We start from the raw sequence: 12,568 nt of genomic DNA, 5'->3' as shown, positions 1-12,568 counted from the left end.
AGAGCAGGACGCACCCAGGGGTGCGGACCAGCACTTACCGTTTCTCCGCGGCTGCCTTTGTCTCCCTTGGGCCCCTGTTAAAGCACACGAAGCAGCTGTCAGTGACAGCAAGCTGCACTGCCGGCGTGTGTTGCCACACAGAAGCTCCTTGGAAGGACCCAAGTGCATCACTAAACAAATCAGCTCAGGTTGCCATATTGGCCCACCCATCCCGAGGCAAAAAAACAGCCATTACTGGATGTTTTGGCAATGCCGAGTTCATCTTACTGGTTTTCATCTCTGCCAGTAGCAGCGTCTGTACTGAACTCTGAATAGCTTCATGATCATGTTTTTATGAAGCACTGACCTGAACTTTAGTTTGTGCTCAGCGCCTTTGGCATTTTGGGGCAGGCAGGGATTTTCCAACACTTCCCAGAATCAAGCTGTTCCCAGTTTAATACATTTATCAGTTTTTTGGGTTTTTTTTCCTGTGTTTTTTTGCCCCCCTCAGGCCAAGTTCTTTGGAAAATCTGGCAGCTTGCTTTTGAAAAACTGCAATAACATTCTTGTCTTCTAGTCTGAGCCAATCTATTGAAAAACTTGCACTTAGGTAGAGTTGCTCATCACTTTTAAGCTAATAATCTCCCTGCAACTATATATGCAGCCAGAGACTAAACCTGCACTTCTCTCAAGCTGCTTGTCTTAAAGACCATTTTGTTTCCCTCATTACAGCAGAACTTGGCATTTAATTATGCTGGCCTCAAGCATCTTGGATCTCAAACACTATGCTCTTCTAAGAAATACAGGCAGAAAAAAGTGCAGATACTCACTGGGCTTCCCGTGGGACCCTGAATGCCAAGTGGACCAATAATTCCTTCTTTTCCCTAGAAAAGAAAAGATAGGTGTGAACCATCACACGGGAACTGACGGTCACTTTTACCACAGCAGACTCAGTAAAGACACTGAATCTCTTTGCTGCTTTTGAGCAACATGATAGTGGTATTCGCTGTAGCTGAAATCAAACTGTTTCGAAACATAGGTCCAAAGACACAAGCCCTCACAGTACAGTTGTCACGACCCATGTAAAACCTCAGAAATTCCAGAAATAGAAAGACCTCAGTGAGGCTGGGGTGGTCTGTGCTGTGGTCATAGCAGCATGACTGTCTCCAAGGCAGAAGAGACCGTTGCATACGTGGTCACCTACAGATGTGTTCAGATGTGTTCTGGTGGCTCAGAGGTGGTGCCACGGCTGTGGCTTGTCTGCCGGGCAGGCGGTGAACAGTGCACTGTGCTCCTTATAGCACCCTGTAGCCTCACAGAAATAGAGGATGAAGGAAGGAAGAAAATCCTTCCAAACCAAACAAACTGAAAAACCACTCACCATGAGACCAGGCGGCCCACGTGGTCCCTGAATGCCTTTGAAACCAAGATCTCCTGGGGGGCCCTGCAAGCAAAAATAAGATGCCAGGTCCCCTTAATAAACATAGCCCATGTTTATGCCCTTGCTTACAGTTCCGCTGCAAGGAGAGAGGTGCTGCCTCTTGTATGTGGGAATGGGAAGGTCCAATTTTTAAAAAATTCTTTTCCCACTCCTGTTTTGCAAGCCCTTTATTTTCTACAGAAAACACACTGGTCCTCCTTCACCAGGAAAATTATATGCTGATAAAATGAGTCTAAATTTCAAATCAAGGCTCTCAACTTTAGGAATGCATATCGATATCTTAGGTACAGACTGATGACTGATGCTGGAAATACAAGTGCCTGAAAAACGTTCAGGTTGGGAAAACAGCTCTGGGGTCTACAGGAGAGCCCTTTTCCCTCTACCGTCTACCCATTTTAACAGGAATAAGCTCCAACAAAGCATATGTAAATGCACAGTCATTTAACAAATGAAGATGCATAAACTAAAAAAAGTTCGAATCACGATTCAATTTCAATAGTTTCTGCAGAGCTGCTAATAAAGTCTTTGCAACAATTATTGCATTGTCTGTCCCCAGTAAACAGAGACTAGAAAGCCAACTGGTCACAAGACAGCCTCTTACCTTTGGCCCAAACATGCCCGCAATCCCTGGAAATCCTGCCTCGCCAAAGTCTCCCTGCAAATAACAGCCAAGTCAAATACAAGAACAAAGAACAACAGTAAGTTCACATTGAATGGCTGGTCACTCAAAGATGCGCCAAGAGTTCAGCAGCTTCAGAGAAAGAAAAATCCATTAGTATTCTTCAGTCTAAGCAGGACCGATGAGAAAGAAGTATGAAAGAAATCTGATGGAGGAATTGCACAAACATCAGGCTAGAAGCAACTCCAGAAGATCTCATAGATACGTAGATTACTTGGGTGTCATAGACGAAGACTTTTTGCCCCCCCAAATGGGAGGCCTACCTACACTATTTCTAGCAGATGCTTGTCTAGCTTGGACCACAGTCAGCAGAAGCAGGATGGAGAGCATCTACTCTGAGATTGATCTTGGAAGTTCATGCTGCAAAAAAATGGCCCTCAAAGCCCAAAGCTTAAAAAAGCTCTTCTTTTATTTCTAATACCAATTGCACTGATCTACTAAAGGATAATTTCAAACTATGCTCATTCAAGCTGTCAAAAAAGTGCATGTTCCTACAACATAACCTCCCACTGAAACCCAGGAAAACCATGCATATCCTCTAATTTTTTTCCTATTCAACGCTGCAGGGATTTTTGCTCAATTTCGTAAGAAAAATAATAATAAAATATTTGGAAGGCCATCAAGCTTGGATTAGCACATAGCACACACTCTGAGAATAAAAAAACCCACTGGGCAGCATGTCCTTATATAAACACCCTCATTTCACCACCTTTGAGATGTATGTCCTTTGATATTTCTGGGCTTCTCAGATGTCAAAATGCGAAATGATTCAATGTTAAAAAAAAAGGGCAGAAACATACACCAGATGATTCATCTACAGAGTTAGGAACATCAGAGATGGAAAAGGCTTGTTTGGACTCTCGGCAGGACTATGTGACCCATGTTGGATTGTAATTTACAGGATGTTTTACAATGTCTTGTTCAGCCGTGTTGTAAATGACTCAAGCGATGGGGTTTCCACCACCTCTATTACAAGGCTATTCCAGAGTCAGTCTAGAGACCTCACCGTTAGGAATTTTTTCCTGCCACGACAGTGAGAAATTGCTTGGCAAGAAAGGGCTCGGTTGGACTCGGTGGAGCATAAGAAACTTTCCAAGGATACAAATTGATTTAACTGCCCATTTATGGATCCTGGAAAGGAAAACTGCTACTAACAGAGGACTAAGGTCTTTCCCACATTCGGAGAACCAACCAAGTCCTCTTTCTAGAGGAATTTTGGGCAAAAGTAAATGGGAAGTCAGAAGGGTTTAAATGCCATGGAGTCATCTCAGCTAAGGGGACCTGATCACTAGTTATGCAGCAAGGTAGGCAATGGCAATACTGGCCAAGTGAACCTGCCACCTGTTGACACAAGAGGCAAAATGATAGTTAGTTTGTTGTTGGCTACTGTCTTTCAGCTTGAATACTGCCATCACAGGGTTTTATATAAAATACACAAACAAGTGTATTTTAATTGAGGTAGTTGGGGTTTATCTTGTCCCTTCTTTTGTATTAGTCCTAATCTCTCTTTTCCTCATGTTAGTTTTACATCTGTGACCTAACTAGACCCTCTGATGGTGGTCCCAATCTAAATAGCTTAAGTATTCTCAATATAGCCTCAAGCTGATAAAGTGTGACACATCAGTGCTAAACTGGGCAACCCCACCAGCACAATAAACAAAAGCAGTAAGGATTAGGAGCCTGCCTTGGAGGCAGGTGTGGGAATTCAACTTCTGCTTTGACTGAGGGCTCTTGGTGTTTCTCCCACAGTGTGCTCTGAACTCACAGCTCCACCACCCTCAAAACTACACTGATGACGCCCGCTCCTGCACCTCCTGCATGTCCCAGCAGAGCTACAGACCCTCCTCTGCCCCTTTTGGATGGCTTGGAGTGCGTAGTTCGCCTCCTACACTCAACATCTCCCACAGGCTCCATGAACCGCTCTCATAACAGCTCTCATGGAAGACACTGCTGAGGGGTGTTTGAGCTGGCTCTGCAGCCTGGCTGCCAGCACACACCACGGCCTTGTAACCACAGGCACGAGGGTGACGTGAACAGTCACGCTGCCTTGGATTAGATATCTCTGTGCACAAGCGAGCAGTGAAGAGCAGGGAAGTGTGCACGCTGAAGAGAGCTGTGCCGACACTCCTCCACTCATGCACAAGCTGGTTATGGGTCCTCTGTAAAACACCCTCCCAGGGTTCTCCCTGCTATCCCAGCCTGTGGATCTGCACACTCTCCTGCAGGAGACAGCTTGGAGTCAGGTCTGGTCAGCTCCATTCATCACTAACCGGCTGTCCTTTGGGTCCCGGATCGCCAGGGCTCCCTGGAAGGCCGGTTCCTCCCGATGATCCTCGCTTCCCTGTTTGGCCAGTCTGTCCAGGCAATCCTCTTTCACCCTAAAAATAACAGAATTCAAGTAATTCCAAAGGACAGGAGCTAAATATAACAACACTCAGCCAAAATAGCCATAGATGGAAAGCTGGAAAAGAGTGGCTCATCGGGATAAGGAATGTGGTTTCATCAGGAGATGCCTCAGGTCTGCTAAGGCGGGTTGTTGCAGGATGCACAGGGTGAGACCAGCGATGGCCATGGCTGAGTCCCCTCCTGAGCTTCATGCAGAGCAGGAGCTTCAGCAGAGCTGTACTGCCTGTGTCAGGGCTAAGGACAGCGAGGTCCGAGGGGGGCGAAATGTCTTCTGTTTGCTCTTCCATATGTTGTCTGTCCTGCCCTGTCGTTTCTCATAATCTCTTCCCCCCAGCAGGCTAGCAATTGATGATTAATCCATCTAAAATGTTGAAGACATGCCAAGACTTTAGCTGGAGGGCTTCAATCCAGAGGCTGCAAAGCCAATATTTTCCCCAGCAGCAGCTCTGCAACTTAAGGACAAGAGAGGGGCTTCTGAGACCCAGCACCACACTTTGCTCCCCACCTCTTCCCCTTGCCAAGCCCCAGGAGCAGTACAAGCCCCGGCTACTCGATCTGGGCAGACTGGGAGGGAGGAGCAAAGGCGGCAAGAGCCTAGGATGGTTGAGCAGCTGGAAAAGGGGCAACAAATTTCCCTGGAGCCAGGGTATGAATCTGTCGTAATGACACAAGGGTCTTTCAGTCATTTCTGGTAACAGCCTGTTATTCTACCCAAGGCAGCTGGAGGGCAGCAAGTGACAGTTCAAGAGTGATGTGTTATGGGAGGCATAATTTAAATCAGACCTGATAGCCTCTCCAAACCCAGCTGGAGTCTTCCTATTTACAGAGTTTCTACAAACAGCTGAATTGCTATTGGTCCAGCTTACATCCTGTGGCCAGCCTGGACCAGGGCAAGGACCAGGAAAAAACCCCAAGGTCACTAAAGCAGCTTGTCCCTGCTTCCACCCAGAGCGATGTCCAAGCCCATACCGGTTCCAGCCATTCCAATCCAGTAAATATATGCTAAAAAACAAGCAGCACAAATTTCCCTTCAGCAGTTCAAGCCTCGCAGGGCAGCAGCTAGAGGACACCCAAATTTCCCATGGAGTCATCCATCCTGGACATCCTACAGGCAGGCTGTAGCGGTTTCTTTGCAACTTCTCCAAGGCCATGTTTTTTACCCAGGTTTCTAATGAAAGAAGGCTAAAGTGTTCATAGTGTGAGTATGTGTATCTGTACGCTCCTGAGCTCAGTGAACTTTGACAAAGGAGGAGGGGTCTCTGGGACATTCAACTGCTGTGAACGTCATGAAAATGGATGGATGATGGATGGATGGGGAGAAAGATCTATAGAGTCTTTAGCTAAGTGAAAGATGGCAGCAGGAGTCAAGACTTTATTAGACCTTGGAGAATCCAAGCTCTAGAGACAAGAAGCTCAGAGACTGGACTGCTTGTAGCAGTATCTCAGGGAGTCAGAAACTCACCTTGAATCCTGGTGGTCCCTGTGCCCCGGGGAGTCCCGGTATGCCAGGGTTCCCTCTTTTGCCTGACATCCCTGTCACACCTTCTTCCCCATCATCACCCTGCTCTCCCTAGAAAAGAAACCCAGAAGAGGTTATGAAACAAGATGCTCTTTCTACCTTTGCACAGCTTCTGGGGGGACCAGGGAGTGGTGTGATTCTGCCCTCAGAAAGTACCATGCATCTGGTCATGGATGGATTTGCAGAGATGTATATAGAAGTTTGTGCATGCAAGTATCAGTCAGGCTAGAAACACCGGTTTATTTGCAGACTTGGCCATGTAAGGGCAGCTGCTGTCTATGTGCATGTCAGATATGAAACGGAGCATATGATCCACTCTGGGTACATGTAAACTGGAATATCTATAGCTGGACTACATCCATTTCTCCTGTGCTACGTTTTAGTTTTCCAGGTCCTAAGCTGCATTTGCAATTGATGCTCTAAGGTTACAGTTGCAAACTCACCAGCATCCCAGGCATGCCATCCTTCCCAGGCACTCCATCCACTCCAGGGGCACCCTCTTGACCCTGCCTTCCCACCACTCCTCGAGGACCTGGTAGCCCAAGGATGCCCTAAAATCACAAAGGTGTTAGCAATGGAGCTCCCGGGCAGCATTTGCTGGGGCAGAAAATTGAATTTTTACCTACCGGTGAGCCTCTGCTCCCTGCATTGCCCCGTGTTCCTTGCTTTCCTTTTTGACCCTGCAAGTAAAAAAAAAAGACAGACATCTAAAATTGCAGCAGTTCTAGCACAACTCCACTTGGGAGCTTGACTTCAGGGTGTGCTTTTGGATAATAGTTGGAAAGAGTTTTATAAAAAGGAGATTTATAAAGTCAGTTGCTCCAACACGGGGGAATGAACTGCTATTTGGTTTTATTACAAGTGATTCTTCGTATGTCTTGAGAGTTCTGGGGCAGGAATGAATAGCTAGAAGGCAAGGACCTACATTTTTCCTAATATAGAGCAGATGAGGACAAATAAAGCAGGATGAACTCAAGGGAGGACTCAGTGCACTGGCAAACATTAGAACAAGATGCTTAAAACCTGCGTCCTCTGTCAGTTCACTGACAGCACAGCGCCAAACCAAGGACCCAGCAAGTCTTCTGCAGGGCTTTCAGCAAGAGCTTTTCGCTGCGAGGTAGCTCCTACTATTTTGGAAAGTTAATGGAAATGGAAACGGTATCTTGTGTCTAAAATTTGCAATGCTGCTTTGTGAATAAAAATGTAAAAGAAATACTCCTGAGGTTTATTAGCTGTAAAAAGGATTAATTTCTGCAGAATGAATGGAAAACTCAGCCTCATCACCTTCACTAGGGGTCTCTTAGTGAGGTCATGTACTAATGCACTTTTAAATCGAAGCGTTGCATTTTCTGTGCATTGTTTCTCCATCTGCAGGGACCAGGCAGGCGAGCTACATGAAAGAAATACTCCTGGGGGTGCTTTCTCCGCTATTCATTAGACCCAAAGGCAGTTCCAGATTGTCCATCGATGGGTAGAGTTTATTTATCTTATCGCCTCTTATGCTTTTTGCCAAGAACACCTACTGTAGGTTAAACTATCTTCTGGCATTACCCCAGCAGGGTCAGATTAAAAATCCTGACATCTGCCAAAAGGGAGCAGGAATTTGCTGAGTATTGAGGTCACATTCTTATGTTTTAGCAAATAAAGTCCCTGATCTGTGAGAATAATTAGCAAGCTGTCCTTACAGCCAGATGTGGAGGTAGGAGTAGGTGTGAGGTACCCCAAAGAACGTTGAAGGACCCATGTGTGCTATGTTTTCTTGCTCAATAAGGGCAAGAAGTTAGAGGGACTCTTCCAAGAAATGTAACTGCATGGATAACTGGACTCCAAATCTGGAAGGTTTCAAGCCAGAAAAGTTTACGGTTCAAGTGAAAGAGAGAGACACTTGCCTGGCTCAGACCTCCTTAGGGACAGAGGAGCCAGCTGTGGCTGGAAGCACCACAAACAGGGGTATGGGAAAGAGACACAACCCATGGCAATGACTAAAGACCTGCCCAAGATTCACCCATCATGCTGGAGCTGTAATTGTCTTGATCTCCGGCTTCACAAAGCCAACAAACTATTGGGCTTGGACACTCAAATGCATGTTTACAGCCCTCCCACCAGGTTCTCCACAGTCTTTCAAGGCGTAGACCATAGGCCAAATCATACATGCTGGGGAAAAACATGAGTCCCCTTAATTAGACATTTTCTTTAAACTTGGGACACTATAAATCTACCCTGCTGAAACCTACCACATCACCTTTGGATCCCTTTGCTCCTGGCTGGCCTGGTGGTCCAGGATCCCCCTACAAAACACAAGCAAGAAAAATCTGCTTGAAATTCTCTTCTGGCAGTATCCTGCATGAAGTACAAAGAACAGCATTTTTTGTGCCCTAACAACGCTGACCGTATGGAAACAATTCAGGGGAACAGCCTGTGCTCAGACAGGCCTCCTGGGGAAAAAGGAGCAAGGAACTGTCTCCAGAGAGCATTTAACAGGGTGTCAATTGGAGAAGAAGCAATGCTACCCCCTCACTTGGGTGGTGTTTGCATTCACGGAAATCATTCACTAAATTCCAGATGGCGCCTGGAAAACAGTGCTGGGAAGTGGGCAGGAAGGAGCCTGTTTTGAGAAAGGTACTGCAGAAGCTACGTGCAGAATGAGTAGTTTATACAGTGACTACATCTTTAGTGTTGGTACTGCCTCCCTTTTGCATGCTGTAGCCCTTCCCTTGGTTTCGCCTGGATGTCAGATATTAGAGAGCTACCTATGGAGGAGTAAAGCAGAGAGCGTATTTCACTACTCTCTTACTGGTGTCTTCCCCATCACACACGTCTCCATCTTTTCTTCTGGCCATCCAGGATTTTTTTTGTGGGTATTTGTGTCAGGGGCAATTTCTGGTCTAATATCAAAGAAATGGTAAGTAAAGACACATCTGCGGAGCTCTCCTTCTTCAGCTCGTTTCTGAGCCACGTGGTTCTAATGGCTTTTTACTAAAGACAATCCTAAGCTCCTGCTTCCACCTGAAACACTGACATCTGAGGGGCTGCCACCCCTCAGAATAAACTACATCCACTGGGGAATGCAGCAGCTCTACCCATTTCTAGGCCATATGACAGAGCAGTAAGATTTTACCCCAAAATAGAATCTGTTGTTCTTCTTAGGAGCCCTACAAAAAATGGGAGTTGATTCAACCTTATTTCTCAATATGAACTACATTTAATGTGCTGCTGCACTCACAGTTGCAATAGTCACATATACAAATTAGATGCTGCCATATATAGCAAGGGGATAAAAAGTCCTTCCCTTAATTTTGGATATAATTTAGTCTTTCATAACTGCGGTGGTTTGAGAGGAAACACCATGCAGGCAGAATAACATGGTCTTACCTCACAACGCACCAGCTCTCACCAGCAGCATACCAAATGTATCATTTCCAAGCGGACCCTTCCACTGTCATTATCATCTCCCACTACCCATCTCCTAAGATTTCTAGTCCCTCTTGGATTGTTCAGAAAAGACATTTCTGGAGACAGGCTTCTGGGAGTGCCCCCTGTTCTGTCACCCATTCATTAGTCTCAACGTGTGACTCAAAATGCCCATTCTATAGGCCTGCCTGGCTTATGGAAATGCACACGTTGCATTTCACAGCTCACCACACATTCCTCACTGCAGCCCTTCCTACTTTCCCTCCTTTTCGCATCTGTTTTTCACATGCATGTGACATTGGGTAGCTTACAATAAAGCAGCATCTCTTACAGGTAAGCCTTGCTGTCCAGGTTTTCCTCTTTCTCCATCGAGCCCTTCTTGACCCTTAAATAAAAAACAGAGAGGGAACAAGTGTTTGTTCTTGGGTACTTTTTTGGCAATGGGAAACAAAACCAGATGTAACATTCTGCATGGGGCAGGAGAAGATGTACATATCTGCATTCTGCTAATATAGAAATGTTGAAGCTTGCGGGTAGTCTACATGCTCCCATGGATATGCATTGGGAAGAAATAGCTAAGAGGAACTGCTAATCACCATCTAAGCAGTAAAGAAGGCTTTCTAATGCATCCCTAAATACACACAGCGCTAATGTAAGTGAACAGTTGGAGACTGCTGTGCTACAAAATAAGGCAGCAGCATTGCTACCCTGGTTAATTTGAACTCTTCTGTACGTTACTGTAATGGGTCACTCTGAGCAGCTCCTTTTGGATGGAGGTAAGACTTAGTCCATAGAGCCTTTGCAGATCAACACCAATCAGCTGGAGATGTCCCACGAAAAGGGCATCAGGAGCACAGGGGAATAATTCATAACCCTGGTCATGCTTTTGAGAGAAATTCTGATAAGCTTTTGGAAGCTTCCTAACCTTCAAGTTAACAGAGATCTTCCCATGAAAGATCAGCCATGGGCACATCATTCTCGAATTTTGTCCAGCATTGATGTGACCTCTCTTGTGCACATCTTTCCCAGAGTATTTCCTTGATAATCATAAATACCTCTGATGAGACAGTCCTGCGCATTCTTTCAGTCTAGTGTGCTCAGGCAGGTGCACAGCATTATGAGATGCTGACCTGCAGGACCTACATTTGCCTTCAGCAAAATTTTTACCACTTTAGGCAAAGATACCTGAATTACTCCTTGTTTGAAACACAGACACATGCAGCAGTTGACAAGGGACCAGAGTGGGTTATTAATAATGTCTACTGGGCAAAGGGTAGACCTTCTGTGGGCTGATGCAGATTGGAAGCATTTCCCCAAGACAAATATCTCTGAATCATGTATTTGCAATAAGACTCACAGGATAACCAGGGTCTCCAGGCTCCCCTCGATCACCTCTGTCACCAACGGGGCCCTACAACAAAAAACCCAAAGACTTAAGGTCAATCTGTCATCCACAATATCTCAATGGCTTGTGCATGTTCTACAAGTAAGGAAGCAACCCAACTAATCCACCTGCAAAAATCAGGCCAGGATTGATTAGAGAAGAGATTTAACATCTTACTCTGTCTCCAGGTGGTCCCTGTGGGCCTTCTACCTTCCCATCATCACCTTGTTCTCCCTGTGAATAAAAATACTAGTATTAATATAGACAGAAAATTATATGGCAGATGCTTTGGTACAGACCCAATCCAGTCCTCCCATATCATGGTCTCCTAAGTCAAAGCCTCTGTTGAATTTCATCCAAAGAAAGTGTAAACATTTTTTTTTTTTTTTTTTTTTTTGCTTCACAACCTGGATTACACTGACTCTTCGCATTGCTTTCCTGGTTCTCTGGTGGTTGTTTCTGCCTGGTCTAACCATCTTCCCTAAGGAACCAGGTGCAAAGGGTTATTTTCAACAATTCCTAAAGCTAAGCAAGAAGCATGTAATTATGACAATATGGGAAATAGTTCTCTGCCTCTGAATTTTATTGCTGACAGTCAGACCAAACTCTTTAATCAAGCATTTCCCCACCCTCATTGAGTGCTGCCTGGGCTGTCATGGGAACAAGGGTGGTCTGGATGGGCTCCCTGGTTGTGTGCCACCATTGTGGGCTTCTCTTTCTTACAATTGATCAGGTGAGAGGACCAGCCCCTTACATACTTGCTGCGTGAGCAGCTCCACTTGTTGATGGGATGCTCCACAGCAAGAGCTCAGAGCTCATGGTTTGGCTGGCAGATAACATCACCCGGATTGTTTATAACTGAGGCCTCTCTAAAACATCCACAGAGAGATCCCTCAAGACTTTACACAGACACTATCTTTTTAATTCTGTTGTCTAAGTTGCTCAGGGTCATGGTGTCCTATTTTGTCTGGAGTCTAACTCAGAGACGGCTGTTTCTTTGTTCCCCGTACAAAATAGATACATTCCAGCTCCTCCAGTTTTTGGCTACTTCATATCACTGAGTCTCTGGCATTCTGGCTCCTTAGGATGAACATGTCTCAGAGCTCCTTTGATGTGGCAGCTACTGGAGAGAGGAGGTCTGGGGGGTTCTGGCACAGTGGACCTGCTGTGTTTAGAGTGCTTGGGGTGCTCCTAGAGCCTTGAACATCCAAATCACCATAGCTACGCAGAGCCAAGTTTTCCACAGACTTCTGTAATTCTCAGTGGTTGCATCAGCCCTTTCTGGTGTATTTACGACTGTCTTCGGCTTTCTCTCTGGGCTACTATCGTCTTCTGTTTGAGTTGCAGCTGCTGATAGTAAGGGTGCTTGGGCATTTTCTCAGTGATCCTGTCTCTGGGAGAAGATATTTGCAGTGCTTTCCTTCTTTGTGATGTTTGGTAATGACACACCTGGAGCAGTAGATAACCTTCAGTGAAAAAACTCAGATAGTGGAACCAATAGCTTCTTTTCTGTAGGAACTGGGTCACGGCTTGGAATCAGGGCTGTGCCACTGCTGAGAGAGACACACTGACCCACACTGACTTCTCATGGGCTGAGCACCAGTACTGACATTTACAGCTTGACAGAATGAGGCTCATGATTTGGCAAAACCTCTTGCAGGTAACCTCGACAGGTAGCAAAGAGCTCAGTGCATTTATCTCCATTACATACTTGATGACAGTGGCATTTTCTTTCTCTGGTGCTATGAC

The 12,568-nt window shown here is 45.7% G+C and overlaps 1 protein-coding gene across 2 annotated transcripts in view; it reads right to left on the bottom strand.

Annotated features, from left to right (window-relative positions):
* Positions 1–12,568, bottom strand: part of COL27A1 (collagen type XXVII alpha 1 chain) — a 165,449-nt gene that overhangs the window by 7,071 nt on the left and 145,810 nt on the right. For both annotated transcript variants that reach the window (XM_075054600.1, XM_075054601.1), the window contains 12 exons: positions 10,997–11,053; positions 10,793–10,846; positions 9,767–9,820; positions 8,259–8,312; positions 6,651–6,704; positions 6,468–6,575; positions 5,968–6,075; positions 4,370–4,477; positions 2,022–2,075; positions 1,361–1,423; positions 810–863; positions 39–74 (listed from right to left, as the gene is read on the bottom strand). In XM_075054600.1, coding sequence (XP_074910701.1) covers positions 39–74; positions 810–863; positions 1,361–1,423; positions 2,022–2,075; positions 4,370–4,477; positions 5,968–6,075; positions 6,468–6,575; positions 6,651–6,704; positions 8,259–8,312; positions 9,767–9,820; positions 10,793–10,846; positions 10,997–11,053 — 804 coding nt within the window. The remainder of the gene's footprint in view (positions 1–38; positions 75–809; positions 864–1,360; positions 1,424–2,021; positions 2,076–4,369; positions 4,478–5,967; positions 6,076–6,467; positions 6,576–6,650; positions 6,705–8,258; positions 8,313–9,766; positions 9,821–10,792; positions 10,847–10,996; positions 11,054–12,568) is intronic.

The sequence above is a fragment of the Buteo buteo genome, chromosome 23 (assembly GCF_964188355.1).
Source record: "Buteo buteo chromosome 23, bButBut1.hap1.1, whole genome shotgun sequence".
In the NCBI taxonomy this organism is placed as follows: Eukaryota; Metazoa; Chordata; class Aves; order Accipitriformes; family Accipitridae; genus Buteo; species Buteo buteo.
This window is presented reverse-complemented; position numbering and strand designations above follow the sequence as displayed.